Source organism: Trematomus bernacchii, unplaced genomic scaffold, assembly GCF_902827165.1.
Source record: "Trematomus bernacchii unplaced genomic scaffold, fTreBer1.1, whole genome shotgun sequence".
Lineage (NCBI taxonomy): Eukaryota > Metazoa > Chordata > Actinopteri > Perciformes > Nototheniidae > Trematomus > Trematomus bernacchii.
The window spans coordinates 12,736,637-12,753,473 of record NW_022988050.1 but is presented as its reverse complement, the minus strand read 5'-3'; the positions used below and the strand labels follow the sequence as shown (position 1 = coordinate 12,753,473).

At 39.8% G+C, this 16,837-nt stretch overlaps 1 protein-coding gene and 4 non-coding genes across 5 annotated transcripts; 4 read left to right on the top strand and 1 right to left on the bottom strand.

Moving 5' to 3' along the window:
- Positions 1 to 364: 364 nt before the first annotated feature.
- Positions 365 to 10,716, top strand: mfsd13a (major facilitator superfamily domain containing 13A). The gene is made up of 9 exons (XM_034119737.1): positions 365 to 607; positions 3,003 to 3,265; positions 4,995 to 5,074; positions 6,065 to 6,514; positions 6,606 to 6,726; positions 6,964 to 7,060; positions 7,565 to 7,736; positions 8,732 to 8,925; positions 9,646 to 10,716. The coding sequence occupies exons 2-9, from the start codon at positions 3,098 to 3,100 to the stop codon at positions 9,894 to 9,896; spliced, it is 1,533 nt and encodes a 510-aa protein (XP_033975628.1). The 5' UTR covers positions 365 to 607; positions 3,003 to 3,097; the 3' UTR covers positions 9,897 to 10,716.
- A 1,141-nt stretch (positions 10,717 to 11,857) lies between these two features.
- On the top strand, positions 11,858 to 11,972 carry LOC117474147. Its single transcript, XR_004555088.1, has one exon. It is a non-coding gene; the product is annotated as a U5 spliceosomal RNA (small nuclear RNA).
- A 647-nt stretch (positions 11,973 to 12,619) lies between these two features.
- LOC117474146 lies at positions 12,620 to 12,734 on the top strand. Its single transcript, XR_004555087.1, has one exon. It is a non-coding gene; the product is annotated as a U5 spliceosomal RNA (small nuclear RNA).
- A 2,037-nt stretch (positions 12,735 to 14,771) lies between these two features.
- On the top strand, positions 14,772 to 14,885 carry LOC117474150. The gene has a single exon (XR_004555090.1). It is a non-coding gene; the product is annotated as a U5 spliceosomal RNA (small nuclear RNA).
- Positions 14,886 to 15,327: 442 nt separating this feature from the next.
- On the bottom strand, positions 15,328 to 15,442 carry LOC117474149. The gene has a single exon (XR_004555089.1). It is a non-coding gene; the product is annotated as a U5 spliceosomal RNA (small nuclear RNA).
- Positions 15,443 to 16,837: the final 1,395 nt, after the last annotated feature.

Genomic DNA, 16,837 nt, shown 5'->3' with positions numbered 1-16,837 from the left:
AGATAAATTAAAAAATAAAATACAAATGTAACCTCTAATCTATGTAATTTTTATATGTCAACTCTACGCTATTTTTAGTTTGTTTTTATGTCTTTTACTGGTGGTTACTGTATTTTATATGATATCAATGTTCTGATATGTCTTTTGCACTTTGAACTGCACTTATTGTATGAAAGGTGCTATACAAATAAAGATGATGATTATTATTATTAGTATAGCTGAATTAAAATACCAATGTTTTCTTCTGAGATTCAGTGGTAGGCTAACAATGTGGCAAATGGAAACTACCCTGCAGGTCAAGCAGCTCTTCATGGTAGAGCTTGTTGTACTCACTTATGAATAGGCTGGGGGGGAGCTGGTGCTAGTGAAATTGGCACTGGGTGTCGCTAAAGTCTTATCTGTTTGTCTACCGGGAAACCCACGCTTACACATCATCCACTACGACCGTCGGACGTGAGTAGCCGACTGTAGATGTCGTGACGCAGTCTGTCTGTCCGCCTCCACCGAGACACAGCTGCTCTGACGAGCGGAAGAGCCTGTGCCAACAAGTCCGCTTCCCACCGAGAAACAGACCCTTTATTCGGTCTGGTTAACAGCCTTTTTGTCGGTACGTAACATTTCTATACTACCGTGATATAGAAATAACTTGAAGCTAATTGTGAATGTGTTTATCTCCAGATAGGCAGCCTTTCAACGTTAACCAGCTAACTAATACTAGCCTTTAAATAAGACTAGCTAGTGCTAACCATTAGCAGTAGCTGAGTTTGCAACGCTCTGCAACCCAATAATAGACTAGTATTATACATATTTGTATCATTAGACATATTTATCGATCCTACCAGCTACTACTATCAGGCACAGCAGACTACACAACATGTGGGTTGTTAGTTGAAGCTTTGTGATCGAATATGAACCGGTTCAGACTCAGACAGAAACAATAGTCGAAGCTTATTAAATTACGATAGCTTGCTTACTAGCTGGAAGTAAACATAACGGATAGTGGATACATGATTATTATACTGTATCTTATATTAAGAATATCAATAATTAGGATGGCTGGTTGATTCAAGCACTATTTAATTCATGATCAGTGGTGACGTTATATTGTTTAGTTTAACTAGAAATATGTTAAAAAAATTGTAGGTGCAATAGTGACACTCATAGACGAATTAATCAATACACCATTTATTAAAAAATCTGACTCTAAATGAGACATATCCAGACTTTGCATACGGAATAAGGAAGTGAAACTGACTTTCATTTCAGTATCATATATGCAAAAAGAAAAGAAGGATGAAAAAGACTGTGAACACCCATACAAACAAATAATATTCAAGCAGGTAGTCAGAATTCACACTAAGGCTTGCATTGTTAATATAGCCATGTGCAAAAATCTCATGAATAAGATGCCCCCTTTTTCTAGTGTTCTAGAAATCAATCTTGAGATCAGCAGCTCAGGCACTGTGTTTGGTCATCACACCTTTTGGCTATCCGAGTGAATAGCTACAACAGGTTGATCACTCTGCCATAAACGTCCACAGGTGGAAGCAGCTCCTGGATGTGCTGTGGCTTATGGACATGAGGTGGATATTTGTATATCCACAGGGTAGATTACCTCTAATCTTAGTAAGATAGACCATGTGTGAGAGATGCGATATAATGCAGCCGCTCTACTGCTTGGATCTGATAGGAACAGGGTTGGAAAGCTTTTTATTGCACTCCAAAGGAGGTTGCTTGGGCTAAGGTTGCTATCTCCCTGCCGTATAAAGGTTTTCTTTGATGCTTTGTGGTTGAAGCTAATAGAAAGAGTCACATTGCCTTGAGACACTGTTATTGTTAGCTATTATATGGCTTCCCCGACTCAAGCTGTGAGAGCATGTTTGTAGATCAGGGCAAGTCGGAGCATGTGGGAGTCAGGTGTGAAGTAAGAAGCCTGTTGAAGGGAATTTTTCTCCCAAGGGTGCTACGTGTGAGACTGCACCAGGAGCTTCGAAAGGAAAGTGTCGCATCGTCTACGGCTATGCAAACTGAAAGCAGGATTTACATTCATTGTTGGGAACTCGGTATCCTTGGCTTGTGTGAGAAAAGACAGTCATTCACAAGGAGATGTGACATGGAGACAACATTGGGTGCTTTTAATGCCATATCGTTTCTTTGTCTTTAAAGCAATCAAATATTATGAACTTATCTTTTACGGGGAGTTACATTTATTGTCGTGAATGTTCAAAGCACTATCAGAATTAGGCTGCATCATTTATTGAAATTCTATCCAAATTACAATAAAGCCTCCTGCAATTTTCTAATCAAGAATGACAAACTCTTTAAAGGTGAATTGTGTCAAAAACATGTAATACTAACATTGTGGTGCTGCAGAGATGTTTTCCACTTCACATTATAATTCAACAGTCTTCTTCAAAGAAACATTTCAGCTTGGTGCAGATCCCCTCAAAATCACACTGAACAGCAATTTCTAAAAATGATTCATCCCTCGACAGAATGCAATTATGAATGTGACACCCATGGAAAATAAAGCCCAGTGAAAGCACGTCGCCTGAATAGAAAGCCTGAGGATCATATGACTTTCCTTTTATAGTCTCACAGTTAAGACGCCCAGCTTTTTGGTGAGGTGGAGGAAAGTCAGGGGAGTGGTCATACAAAGAGCTGAGAAAAATTATAGTTTTACACAGCTCACCACAGAAAGGCGGGGGCCAAAGCAGAAACGAACCGTGGCCTAACTAACTTTAACGACTACCTACTGCAGCATTGCTATGAAAATAACTTCCTTTTGGTCTGCACAGAATCTTTGCTGAGACTGAGACATTTCAATATTAGAGACAATGCTGTAACTTCCAATAAGGTTCAGAAATGTGTTTGGCGTATTAAAATGTAGTGCTAACATTCAAATCAAGTCTTTTTGCTTAAGGGGGAGAGAATAATGTCTTTTACCGTTTGTCTACTGAACTGAAAATAACCATTTATCCTCTTGCTCTGTATGTTTGCAGGCGACCATGAGGTGGTGACCCGGGGTCGGCCAGGCCCTGAGATGTTTGCAGCGTGGCACAAAGAGAAAAGGCAGCAGAGTGATTGAGAAAGAAGAATGGGCCGGAGAGCATGGGGCTGCTGGCAAAGCGGTGTCTCTACTGCAGTGCTCTACGGCTCTTTGGCCTTGTTCACCTCCATCCTGCACAATGTGTTCCTGCTTTACTACGTGGAGACTTTCGTGTCCATCTACAAGATCGATAAAGTCTCCTTCTGGGTGGGAGAGGTGAGTGACAAGCAGAGATGGGGTCGTTACTAAAAAAAAGTAATATATTACATATTACATATTACTTTTAAAAAAAAGTAATATATTACACTACTTCGTTACTCTCTACATAAAGTAACTCGTTACTTTACTCGTTACTTTACTCGTTACTTTACTCGTTACTTTACTCGTTACTTTACTCGTTACTTTACTCGTTACTTTACTCGCAGGGCCGGCCAGCCCCTCCCTACAGGCAGATCACGCAGACTGCTAAAGTTTCAAATGTTCTCTTTAGTTCAGTTTCCATTGTCGCATAAGACTGATCCAGATAGCTCTGACTATGGCTGTCCTCTGTCTCCTGCTATCTGTATTTTGCGCAGTATATCTCTGAACGATGCGATGGTGATTCCACTGTGCAAATGGGCAACATTACCTCTACTATGAAGGATGCTCCAAGCCTGTCCATCTCTGCTTTGGTTACCGGTCCTCCAAATTCTAATTTGTGGCGCTTCGGAGTCGGAGGCGGCGCACTCACAACATCCTCACTCTGGGTTCGGGGGTCCGGTCCTTAGCTATTAGCTTCACCTTAGCATGTGTTCTTTGCAGGTGTTTGTTGAGGTTTGACGTGGTGTTTGCAGCAGTGTATAACAGCTTCTGGCCTGGACACAGTTTGCACCTCACCGTCACATTCCTGTCTATTCTTCGGACGAACTCAAAATAATGGGCATAGCTCCACCCCTCGAAAGTTATCGCTGACTCAGCCATGTTTATGCAGCACTGCACGTGGAGATGTGGACGCGCAAATCGCGCAGATTACGTACATATAAACCTGCGGCGGAAACCCCTCTTGTCTGTCAGGGTGATTATGACTGATTTTATAAAAGTAACGAAGTAACGCGTGTCGGGGCAATGTTAGTAACTGTAGTGTGATTACTGAATTATAAAAGTAACGCGTTACACTACTCCGTTACCGACAAAAGTAATATTATTACAGTAACGCGTTACACCCAACTCTGGTGACAAGTAACCTGTTACTGTGTCAGGTGTTCATTGCATTCATTTAAACTTTTATATAAGCCTAGGAAATCTCATTTGCAATGATGTAGAGATGCAGAGAGATCCACATATACATATCAAAAGAACATTACTTAACCATGATCCAAATTAGATTTTGACCTGTAGCCCAGGCTCAAAATGAAACACTAGTTTGCCGTTGCCGTACAACAGCGGTGATTTCTATGGCTGTATGGGAGTCCTGCTAACCAGTTTGGTAGCTATCATGTTCGTATGCAGTTCTTTATCTTTTATAACCATCTGGATAAGGAACATGTAATGAGACACGGAAAGGCAGGGTAACCAGAATCTTTTTCAAGATATCGTATGATATTTGTTTATCAACGGAAAACTTAAGGTCAGGATTATTTTTTTTCACATTTATTTCCGATAACAAAACCTAATTGGTCGGTTCTTGATATCTGATTGAAAGTAGAATATTAAGTACAATTTCTGCTTTAATATTTTTCTAATAAAAGGTTGAAATAAAATTGCCTGATTATAATAACACAATTATTAAAATGGCAACAGAAGTCTGTAATTAATGTGTTTTAATTAAGATCCACAGTCCTCCCATGGGACTTCTTCTAATTCCCAGAAGCTTTATCTCATGCTTTAATTGATAAATAAACCATCCTTGTGTTTTATTTGATGATTTTTTTATAAACGATCACTCCTTCTCTCTGCTGCTCCACAGACGGTGTTCCTCATATGGAACAGTCTGAATGACCCTCTCTTCGGCTGGCTGAGTGATCGTGCCTTCCTCAACTCTCCTCAGTAAGTATCCAGCTTTCTTTCTAGGATAAATAATGTTTAATTAAAAAAATAGAAAAAAAATACTCCTACCTACAACAATTTACACAATTAGACTTCCTCACATGACTACAGACAAGCTACCAAAACATTTATTTTTTATATTCAAGATAAAGTAGATTACCCACACGTCAGCTCCATTGAGAAAATGCAATGACATGTGATTTAGCCTCTCAAGATATGCAACATATACAAGCAATAAATATGTTAGATCTGAGGTTTCCTGTTAAACTTCATCATTCTTAAAGACTCATTTAAAGCTACAGTCTATTTTTGTCTCTGAAGAGAAGCAAGTAACTGTTGACTTGTATCAACATTACATAGTTTCAGTGATGTGTATCAACAACCTCAGCGGAGAACTCAAAGAGATACTGATGACTAAAAGCTTTACCAACGTCAACATAGTGTAATATATTAGCTAAATGGTATCTTTTGAAACTCAATAGTGACATTTCCCTAGAATATATAGACATGGATTGTACAATTACGAAATGATCTCTTTGATTCTGACATCCCATCACCCTTCTATCCCTCCAGTTACTACATTTTGAGGTTCTCGCACACATTGTCCCTTAGCTATGATTCATGCACACCCTATTCTTTCAGAGTAACCTCTTTTATCAGCTGCAGTCGTGTTTAAAAGGCTAGGTAAACACATCGTCAGAGCGAGCATTGTCAAACATTAAGCTTCCGTCTGTGATTGCTCTTTATTGAGATTAAACCATATGCGTCGCTGTACTGTCGTAACTTGTGACGTTATAATAACATTATACTGTGGAAATGTTTACACATACACAAGTGTTCTCTTTGATTTGTATCATCTTTAAATGTGAGCATTTACACAGTCATCAACAACAGTTATTTTTAGTTTGATCTTTGTATTTCTGAATGGCTTCACCAGAAAGGTTTCAGAGTATAACAAGTCAGTTCATGTGTTCATGTTTTTCCACCCAGGTCCGGCTCTCAGATATCAAATCCAGAGGTGGTGCTGAAGCGCGTGAAGGCCCTCTCCACCAATGGCCCGCTCTTCGCTCTGTCCTTCCTGGCCTTCTGGGTGGCGTGGGCCCGACCCGGCCTGCAGTTCCTGCTGTGCCTGTGTCTGTACGACGGCTTCCTCTCCATGGTGGACCTCCACCACAGCGCCCTGCTGGCCGACCTCGCCGTGTCCAACAGCGACCGTACGCGCCTCAACTTCCACTGCTCCGTGTTCAGCGCCCTCGGCTCATTCTCCGTTTTTCTGTCCTACTCCTTCTGGGACAAAGAGGATTTCTACTCCTTCCGTCTCTTCTGCGTGGCTCTCGCAGCTTTTTCCATTCTGGGATTTTTCTTTGTGTCTCGATTACTGCAGCATCGTTTCCAAAAGGAAGTCCGTCTAAGACAGGACGAAGCCCTGGCACTTAAAGAGTAAGGGTTTGTAATTTAACTCTGGTTGACGTGTTTTTGAGCTGTGGTGTTTATTTTTCCTCTGCGTCTCACTTAACTCTTTTTGCCCCAGGCTGAATGTTGGCAACGCTCCACTTACCAACCCAGAAAAACCCGTCACCATTGGACAGTACCTCAAGCAGCTCTCCAAGCACAAGAACTTCATGTGGTTTGTTTCTATGAACCTTGTTCAGGTGAGATATACATAACAAACAACTACAACATGTGCTAAAAACTCTTCTGACCCTTTGAGAAATGAAAAATCTGGATTATCACTGAGCCTCTAAACAGTAAAAGCTTAATGGTGTGTTTATTTGTCTTTAACTTAGAAGACTAAACTGTGACTACTTTTAGAACGCTCTCATGTGATACAGTAGCTGATTTTTGTTGTATTTACTTACCATTCTCTGTTGTCTCTGCTCCCCCTGCAGGTGTTTCACTGCCACTTCAACAGCAACTTCTTTCCTCTTTTCTTGGAGCACCTCCTGTCTGACAATATTTCTGCCTCCACAGGTTCTATCTTACTTGGTAAGAGACAACAAATAAAACATTCAGGTCTTTGAAATCATGACTGGTAGTGCTACAGCTAGGGAGTACAGACTCAAATAAATACCGCATATATTATGGCAGCATTGTAAAGGCTTAACACTATAGGGAATCACAAACTGTTGAATCTAAGAGTGATTTTCTTTATTTTATATTATAAATGAGAAACACATTTAGAATGTTTACCATTACTGTCATGATGCAAGCTAGTTGCATACAAGCTTTTTTATATTGCAAACCCATTTGAGTTTCTTACATGAATGCATCATGGTCATTTGATCCAATCTGGCCCAAAATCATCATTAAAGATGAGGGATATTTCAGAAAACCAGTGATGTATTACAAAAAATGCAAGAAACAGATCTTATTGGAGATATATTTCCATTTCAATATTATTTGCTACCCGACTTCTTTATGTTACAATTGCTTTTTTTTCCCGCTGATTTGTTTTTGTTTAATTCAGTTCTGCTTTTACCCCCCACGCAGGCATCTCTTACATTGCCCCCCACCTGAACAACTTGTATTTCCTGACACTGTGCCAGCGCTACGGTGTTTACCAGGTTATCCGCTGGCTATTTATGCTCAAACTGGGACTTAGTGTGGCTATGCTGCTGGCTGGGGCTGACCACATTTATCTGCTGTGCATCTTCATTGCTAGGTATGGCAACGCACACACACATCAGCACAAGCATCACGGGGTCCGATGTGTGAACGCTTGTACTTTTGTTTGCTTGTTTTTGTTCATTTTTCTCAAATCTGAATACACAAACACAGCAATATTCTTAGGGACACACCAAGGACTCTTTCTGTCGCAGTGTATTCCCTTAGCTTAACTCAAAAATGTTGTACATGTTTTATCCAAATATAACTTTTTTTAGCTGCAAGACATTTTTCCCTCCTGGTAAAATGTTTACTTTGCTCCAGTTTGTGCCTCTGTCACTCACCTCAAAGGGCTTTAAAATCTCTAACCACATACAACACTTTCTATTCATAGATATTTGATTCGAATGGAGAAAAGTCCACACAAAAACGTTTTTCAAAATAACAATAATGTTGGTGTAGTTTACTCTTTAAATAAGAAATTAGAGAAACAGAGTAAGGATCATTCTTCTATTTAAGACAGACAAACAGTAGGTCTTATATCACAGAGTAGACAGAAATAACAACAATGCGTTCAGAGGAACAGAATGATTGGTTAAACAGGGTTTATTGGTTAAATAAAGTCTATTTGAATCCAACATTAATGTCATGACGTAAAAACAGGATTTAAATGCTTTCTTCATCATCAGTAGCCGATCCCTGCTGGAGTGTCTGTTGTAAGTCTTATATAAGTGAGATTTGTCGTCAACTGTGTGAATGCTTTTGGTTATCGCTCTCAAACATATCAGCCCAGAGTGATTAAGTTTGTTTTGTATTTCACACAATATAATGTGGTTTAAAGTCAAACAGGCACACCTAAGCATACATAGAAACTGTAACCATTCCCATTCTTTAAGACTGGACAAATAGACATCAGGAAAGATGATTGACACACTTCAATTTATGGAAATGTTCTAACAAAGAACTGAACAATATACTCTTGATCTTTGTTTTTCACAAACTACTTTACTGTTGGTGCTGGAGCCTGTAACTAGAACCTTCTCTCCCTTGTAGTAACCGGGTGTTTACAGAAGGAACATGCAAGCTGCTGAAACTGGTTATCTCCGATCTGGTGGACGAGGACTTTGTGGTGAATAAACGTCAGCAGGCCACCTCTGCTCTCCTCTTCGGGATGGTCGCCCTTTTGACCAAACCTGGCCAGACGTTTGCCCCTCTCATCGGCACCTGGCTGCTGTGTGTTTACACAGGTACTGACGTAAAACACTCCTCACAAGGAAGTGTAAATAAGCGGCTGTGTTCATGTGTCTTTCTGGCAGATTGTAGCTCAGTGACACTGCAGATTTCTAGAATTCCAAGCGGATGTGTGTCTGCATCAATGAATGTGGTAACTTTTTAAGACTATGCTTGATAAGCCTTAGTGTAAAATGAAACCTGTCAGTGTTTTCTTTCACTTATACCCAAGACAAATGTTATTTACACCTATTCAAATTGCTTTATTTAACGGGTAAAAAATGACCACATGACTCTTTAGTTACACAACCCAATTAAACTGCTCATTCCAGTTTAATTGAAATGCCAAAAAAAGCATTTTTTTTGTCTTGATGCTGCAAAAGACAGTTATTTACAGGTTTCTCCAGTTCCATATGCTGAAAATATAAAGGACAAAGATACCCAACTTCAGGATTTCCTTGTGATCATAGAAATACACAATACAAATACACAACCCCCCTAAGGTTTTATTAAAATAAGAGTTCCTTAAGCCTCCCAACTAATACCAATTGTATTATTTGATCTGTGTTACTCTAAGGGCCCTTTTTAGAAGTGGGATAATTATCCTGCTCTACACATTTTTTGCACAGCTGTGTCAGGGGCATATATTCTGAAATGGTTCCATATGTGATTTGATTCATTGTGTTTTTCGTACCTTGAATGATCATGTGATTTAATTATGGATTTCTCTTCACCAGGTTATGATATTTTTGATCGGCACCCCGTGAAGGACTCTCTGGTCTCTGTGGCTGACGTTGCCTCCGGCTCAGGGACTCCGCCCGTGCGCCTGGGCTGCTTCTACATGTTGGTGTTCGTGCCTATCACCTGTGCCCTGCTCCAGCTGGCAGCCTGGTCTCGCTTCACCCTCCACGGCCGCAAGCTGCAGGGGATCAAGACCCTGAGGCAAGGGAACCAACAAGGCAACCTTATCGATGTCAAGGCCATATGAACTGAAGAGAGCTGCGTGTAGCTGCACACAGACACTTTTAAAATGGTCAGTTTTATAATCCCTCTGAGCAGCCCAGCCTTGTGTGAGAGAATATGAACCACTACACAATATGTGGAATGTGAAGAAAATGCACAATAGACTGACAAATCCCACTGGGAACATGAAATAAACCTGCCTTATTTTTTACATTACAATAATGACCTATATTTATATTTGAACAGATGACCAAAACATAAAGTAGAACCAATCAATCCTTTTGGATGTCGAAGAACCAAGGTGACTACGTTTCGTGGTATGCGCCAAAGATAGGGTGCCCTCTCTCAAACTGTTTTTAAATCATTATTTTGGACTAGGGTAAAAGTTGAATTCCATTACTGCTAGCTAATTTGTCAGTAATATCAGCTTAATTCAAAGCAGGAGGAGGGTGGGTTTACCACAGAGCTACAGTTCTGATTTCTAATGTTATAACAAGATGAATAACATGAAATAAAGTTGCATTAATGTTTTTAAAGTGCTATAGAAACTGCATGGAAATCACTTCAGAGCTGATTTATGTGTTACTGGTTCTTTACATTTCCTCAGAATAGCCTGCCAGAATGACGTGGAGAACTGAATTTTCGGATACATACAGTATTGATGATTTTTTGCACAAAACTGCCATTTGTCTGTTGTACTTCTAACATTCTGATTGTGATATATTTTATCTGTGTCATTTGGAAATTATGCTGGTAACAGTGTTCACTTTTCTAATTTTTCTGATTATACGAAGAATGTGACATTACCACAAATAAACCTCATCTATGTTAAAAAGTCAACTAAACTCTGCTTTGCCGTGACATCTGTTTGTTGTAATTCTTTAACCTGATTCCACTGACATGTGTAATTAATTAGGGAAGTCTACAATGGAATTTTGGATCCTAAAACGTCCAAGTATTGGTAACAGCAATAAATGAATAAATGAACTGTAAGGCACCCACAGTTTGCCGTCTAGAGAGAATATAGACCCAAATGTTTATAAGTATACTAACGACAATAGGCTTGCTATGTGATTGCAGGTCAAGAATTCCATGTAAGTCAAAATCATCAATCCAATAAAGATAATCGGGGTAAGTATTGTAAAGTGATTAGTTCTTGTGATCCCCATTTCCAGGGTTTCGCCAGAATCTGTGATAAGTTACTAACATAGTGATTTTTCTTTAAACTTAATAGACGCCTGGAAAGATCAAATTAGACGAAGTAGAAAAATGAATGTAAAGGGGGAAAAAATAGTATGTTCAGCTACATTACTTAGTTTAACAGAAGTGTATGGAGACGAAATCTTCATACATAATTTGATCATGTCTGTTTGATTGTTAAAACCAAAGGCTGTGTTAATGGCGTACACATGTCGAGATCTGTTTTAACTACTATAATGATATGTAGGCAGTTTTTTAATATTGATTTTGACGGGGATATATAAGAAAACTTCACATTCACAGAGACAACAACTACTTGTAATGTGAAGACGGAAGTAGCAGGAGGTAATTCTCTCGTTTTGATTCTCAGAGCGTACAGCGCATGCATCTAGTTTTCAGGACATAATATTGTATACCTTTGTGAGTTTGAGCTATAATTCCTTTTTAAATGTACTCATTACTTTACTCTTACTGTTATGACAATTATTATTTTTAGTTTCTCTAAATTCAAGGGGTAACCAAAGTTAACTCTTCAAGTACGGAATAAACGACAGGGATCAAGATACTGCTACCCATCATGCACTGCGCGCAACATTTAAAATGTTTAAAACATATATTGCTTAGATTTCTAAAGACGAAATTGTTTATCTTCAATCACCTTACTTCAGTAAAAAAGGTTTTCTATAATAATATTACGGAACATTAAGCAGTATGGGCTCCTTGCACCATCACTGTACGTTGTATACCAGAAAAAGGCATTCTCTACCCTTTCCATTCTCCATTAGTACACTCATGTTTCTCTTCAGAGCGCATAAATCTTTCGCCTTTTACTAAAGATTTCCGTGGAGAGGAATACTATGAGTTCGAATTAATTTTTTGATGCCCTGCCTCGTGCGGGGCTTCCTAATCTTGTGAAAAATAAACTCTTCCTGTCACCTTGGTATCACTAAATATAATAACAGTGATTAATAGAAGTCTCACATCCACGCAATAAACCATGTTTTGATTAAAGGTGGGGTAGGTAATTTAGGAGAAACCAGCTCGAGTGCGCTAGAATTTGAAAATACACAACCTGAAAAAATCTGCCACTTCCCACAGGTAGGCCATCCAGTTATTTTAGCCGGGCCGGCTAAAATGATTGTTCGTACTTTTTACAGTATTACGGCTTCCACAGATTACATTTTTTTATGGATTTGTTGTCAAAGCATTTAAGATATTCATTGCTATCGGGATGTTAAGAGCATTCCATGGAATATAACAAAAAGTGTATCTCGAGCCGGTTTCTCAAACTTACCTACCCCACCTTTAATTGATCAAAGACTCATTAATTTACTCTTATTTATTTGACTATTATTATTTGTTTGTTCTCTAGATTCAAGGGGGAACCAAACTCTTGAAGTATACGGAATGAACGGCAGGGATCAATGTACTCCGTGTATGTATACCCTTATGTCCACTAGTTGTTTCAGCCTAACGACGCTCTGACACCGTCCCTGATGGGTGTAGGTCGCCAGATCGGTCGCTCCACCTTTTCTGTGAGAGGGCAGTACACTCATGTTTCTCTTCAGAGCGTATAAATCTTTCGCCTTTTACTAAAGATTTCCGTGGAGAGGAACACTTTGAGTTCAATCTAATTTTTTGATGCCCTGTTTCGTGCGGAGCTTCCTAATCTTGTTAAAAATAAACCCGTCTTGTCATTTTAGTGTCGGTAATAAGAAAATACAAGTAGTGAGTGAAAGATATTTCCTCCTGGGATTTCTGCCCCAGATCAATACAGTTCAGGTTAGGTAAAGAATCTAAACACTATAGTTTTAAACTTTAGATGTTGACTGATACTCAGTCGTTCTCACACGGTTTGGGCACCATTTATGTGAACACATTTTTCCAATGCACACCTTTATATAATTATTATAGTTATAAAACAGGTAGGAAACAGATTTTAACAGGGGAGTGACTAGTAAAATATCTATGAATAAATAGAAAAAAATGCTTATTAGGTTAAATAAGATACAAAGTTGTTTACTGCCTCACAGAGAAGCGAGGGGAGGGAGAGAGAGGGTGGAGAGAGGAGCGAGCTTGGTTTCTCCACCTTTTGTGAATAAGGGTAGTACACTCATGTTTCTCTATGGGCTCAGAACAGTCTCATAATACACACATGCACACAGAAGGATTCACACTTGTATTTCATGATCCACAAAATGATTCACACTTGTATTTCCGGATCCACACTTGTGTTTTTCAATGCACACACAAATGTGTTCCGTTTCATATACATGTAAATAAAATCCAAATACAGAAAAAAGTTTTACATATGTATTTTTGATCCTCACATATTTGTTTTCCGTTTTAAATCCCCTGAACCTACAAACACAAACCGCTTTCTGTGCATGGATCGCTCTGCATTCGTGTGTGGGTTTTTTGAGACTCCCCTGACGGTCACCCGATTCGTACTTGTAATTTTTTCTATCTATAGCCAATCAGATGTCTCCTCAATTCTAAGCCAATCACATGAGCGCGCCCCCACGAGGGTAGATTTCTTGCGTTCATGTCACTTCATATACGCATTTTGCGTAGTCCGGAGCTGGGTTTCCGCGGACAGAATTTAATTTTACCGGACAAATTTGAAACTTACCGGTCATGTTTCAATAATAATAATAATAAGAATTGTGTAGCAGCGTTTCCGTTAGGGAATTACCGGACTATGACCGGATAATAACACGGGAGTAAGGATCATCTCTTTTCCTCTCTCCCTCCCTCTCTCCTGACAGCCCGTCAGTTTCTCATGCAGCTCGCTAAAACTTCACTCGCGTTTATGTCCATATCGATCAGATCCACCTCTCCTGATCGGCCTTTATAGAGAGCACCGATCAAACTATTAAGAGTGAATATCGGCCGATAATGACCGGCGGGGCTCCCCCCGTTGACAGTTCACTGTCTAGCACTGGCTTCGTAGTGCACTGATCGATTAGGCTAAACTAACCTGTAGCTGCTCCCTCCACACTCACAACAACTTCATACAGACATAAATAAAGCAGCTGATCGCCATACAGGAAACACACATTTAAAACAGTTTTGCCTGCCGTTTTTGTGTACACAAGCATTCATTAATGGTTCGGAAAGTGGCACTGTACCTTAATAATATAAAGGCTTGTATTTGCGTGCATTTCCTGATCGGAAAGTGGCAATGTACTGAGAGTGGAGGTGTCCTGAGATTAGCGCCTGCAGGCAGGCTCCATGGACCTGTCAGCTCCGGACAGCGCAAAATGCGTACATGAAGCGCTACGTCATGAACGCAAGAAATCTACCCTTGTGGGGGCGCGCTCATGTGATTGGCTTAGAATTGAGGAGACATCTGATTGGCTATAGATAGAAAAAATTACAAGTACGAATCGGGTCACCGTCAGGGGAGTCTCAAAAAACCCACACACGAATGCAGAGCGATCCATGCACAGAAAGCGGTTTGTGTTTGCAGGTGCAGCGGTTTTAAACGGAAAACAAATATGTGAGGATCAAAAATACATATGTAAAACTTTTTTCTGTATTTGGATTTTATTTACATGTATATGAAACGGAACACATTTGTGTGTGCATTGACAAACACAAGTGTGGATCCGGAAATACAAGTGTGAATCCTTTTGCGGATCATGAAATACAAGTGTGAATCCTTCTGTGTGCATGTGTGTATTATGAGACTGTTCTGAGCCCATATTTCTCTTCAGAGCGCATAAATCTTTCGCCTTTTACTAAAGATTTCCGTGGAGAGGAACACTTTGAGTCCAATCTAATTTGTTGATGCCCTGTCTCGCGTGGGGCTTTCTTTCTGTGTGAAAAATAACAATAGTATTGCGCAAGCGCGTCGACAGTGGAGGTGGGAGGTAAATTATTGGATTTACTGTAGGCCTACTTAAGTACAATTTTGTGATACTTCTGTATGCTACTTTGTAAATAAATACAATACAATTATCTCCGTAATAAACGGTATTTTATTGTACAATATTTAACTTTACATTTTGTTCTTGTAAAACATTTTCTATTTACATGTAGGCCTATAATAGTCCATAGCATAGACTATAGGCTACATATGACATGAAATCCTTTGAATCTTGACATTATTTTCTACTCAACTCAAATTCAGAGGTAAATCGCGTACTTTAACTCCACTACCTGTATTTGCTTTACAGATTTGTATTATTGATTTGAAATAGAAACCAAATTTATATAAGACTTTAATCCGATTTTTTTAATCAAGTTTAGGAAGCCCCGCACGAGGCAGGGCATCACACAATTAGATTGAACTCAAAGTGTTCCTCTCCACGGAAATCTTTAGTAAAAGGCGAAAGATTTATACGCTCTGAAGAGAAACATGAGTGTAGTACTACCCTTTGTTAGAAAAGGTGGAGCGACCGACCTCGCGACCTACACCCATCAAGGACGGTGTCAGAGCGTCGAGAGAGAGGCTGAAACAATTAGTGGATATAGGCTAAAGGTCAATAAATACAGCATATACTGTAAATCCAAATATGACTTGGAAAAATTAAGACAAGAGGTGGGAAGTACATTTACTCAAGTACTGTACTTAAGTGTGTGTGTGTGTGTGTGTGTGTGTGTGTGTGTGTGTGTGTGTGTGTGTGTGTGTGTGTGTGTGCGTGCGTGCGTGCGTGTGTGCTGCGTGCGTGCGTGTGTGTGCGTGCGTGCGTGTGTGTGTTTGTCTACAAAGGTGGTTCCTGGTTGGTTTGTTTGTTGTTTGTTGCTTAGACATATACTGTAAAATGTATATTATGAAGTTTTATATTATGTTCTTACTATGTTACTGTTTTTATATGAAAAGGATAACTTTTTGAATATGATGAAGTTGAATTTATATCTTACATATGTGTGTCCTTTTACGATGACGTGGATCTTTTAGATCAAATTGACTATGGTATCTTACACATTGTAAGTGTATCATGTAGTGTTTTATTCACAGTAGTCTGGTTCCGGTCTTGACTCGGTCTCGCCCTGCCTTGGTCTTGGTCTTGACTTGGTCTCGACCTCTTGAAGTCTTGGTCTTGTCTTGGTTTTGCTACTCTGCGGTCTTGGTAATGTCTTGGTCTCGGATGAGGTGGTCTCGACTCTGCAGTATACACAGTAATTAACTAGCTGCACCTTTACCAGCTTTGATAACACTTTAATGATCAATACTTTCTCTGACCTCCCGCGGCCGATTCAACATGTTGAATCGGCTGCGGGAGGCATCGGGAGGTGTGAAAAGGTGCCGTAAAGAGACAACGGTGCGGGACACACCAACCTGAGTAGGGCGCCGCGAATGCCCGACTGCCTCTGACGGCCTCTGACTCCCAAAATCGGGTTGTGTGTGTAGCCAGCTTAACATAGTATTCCTCCACTCTGGTAATAACTGCATAAACCTATAAACCAACCTGGTCTTTTTGGGGGGTGTCCTATAAATCTGAATGTGTGGTGTTTCTTTCTTAGGTTTTGTGCCATATAAAAATAGCTATTGCCAAAAATGATGAACAGTAAGAGAAAGGAATTAGACATGTCTTACTAGGCCTACTCCCTTAAAGGTCCCATGTCATGCTTTTCCGGTTATTACCCGTCCGCTTGTGTGTTATGAAGGTTTTTATGCATGTAAACGGTCTGCAAAGTCACAAACCCTCAAAGTACACCCTGTAGCGAGTAAAACTCTAACACAGAAAATACCTGTCTATGCTGCCCCAAAACGCCTCGTTGGAGATTTCTCTTTTTCCATTGTTTTCTTCCTGGGTA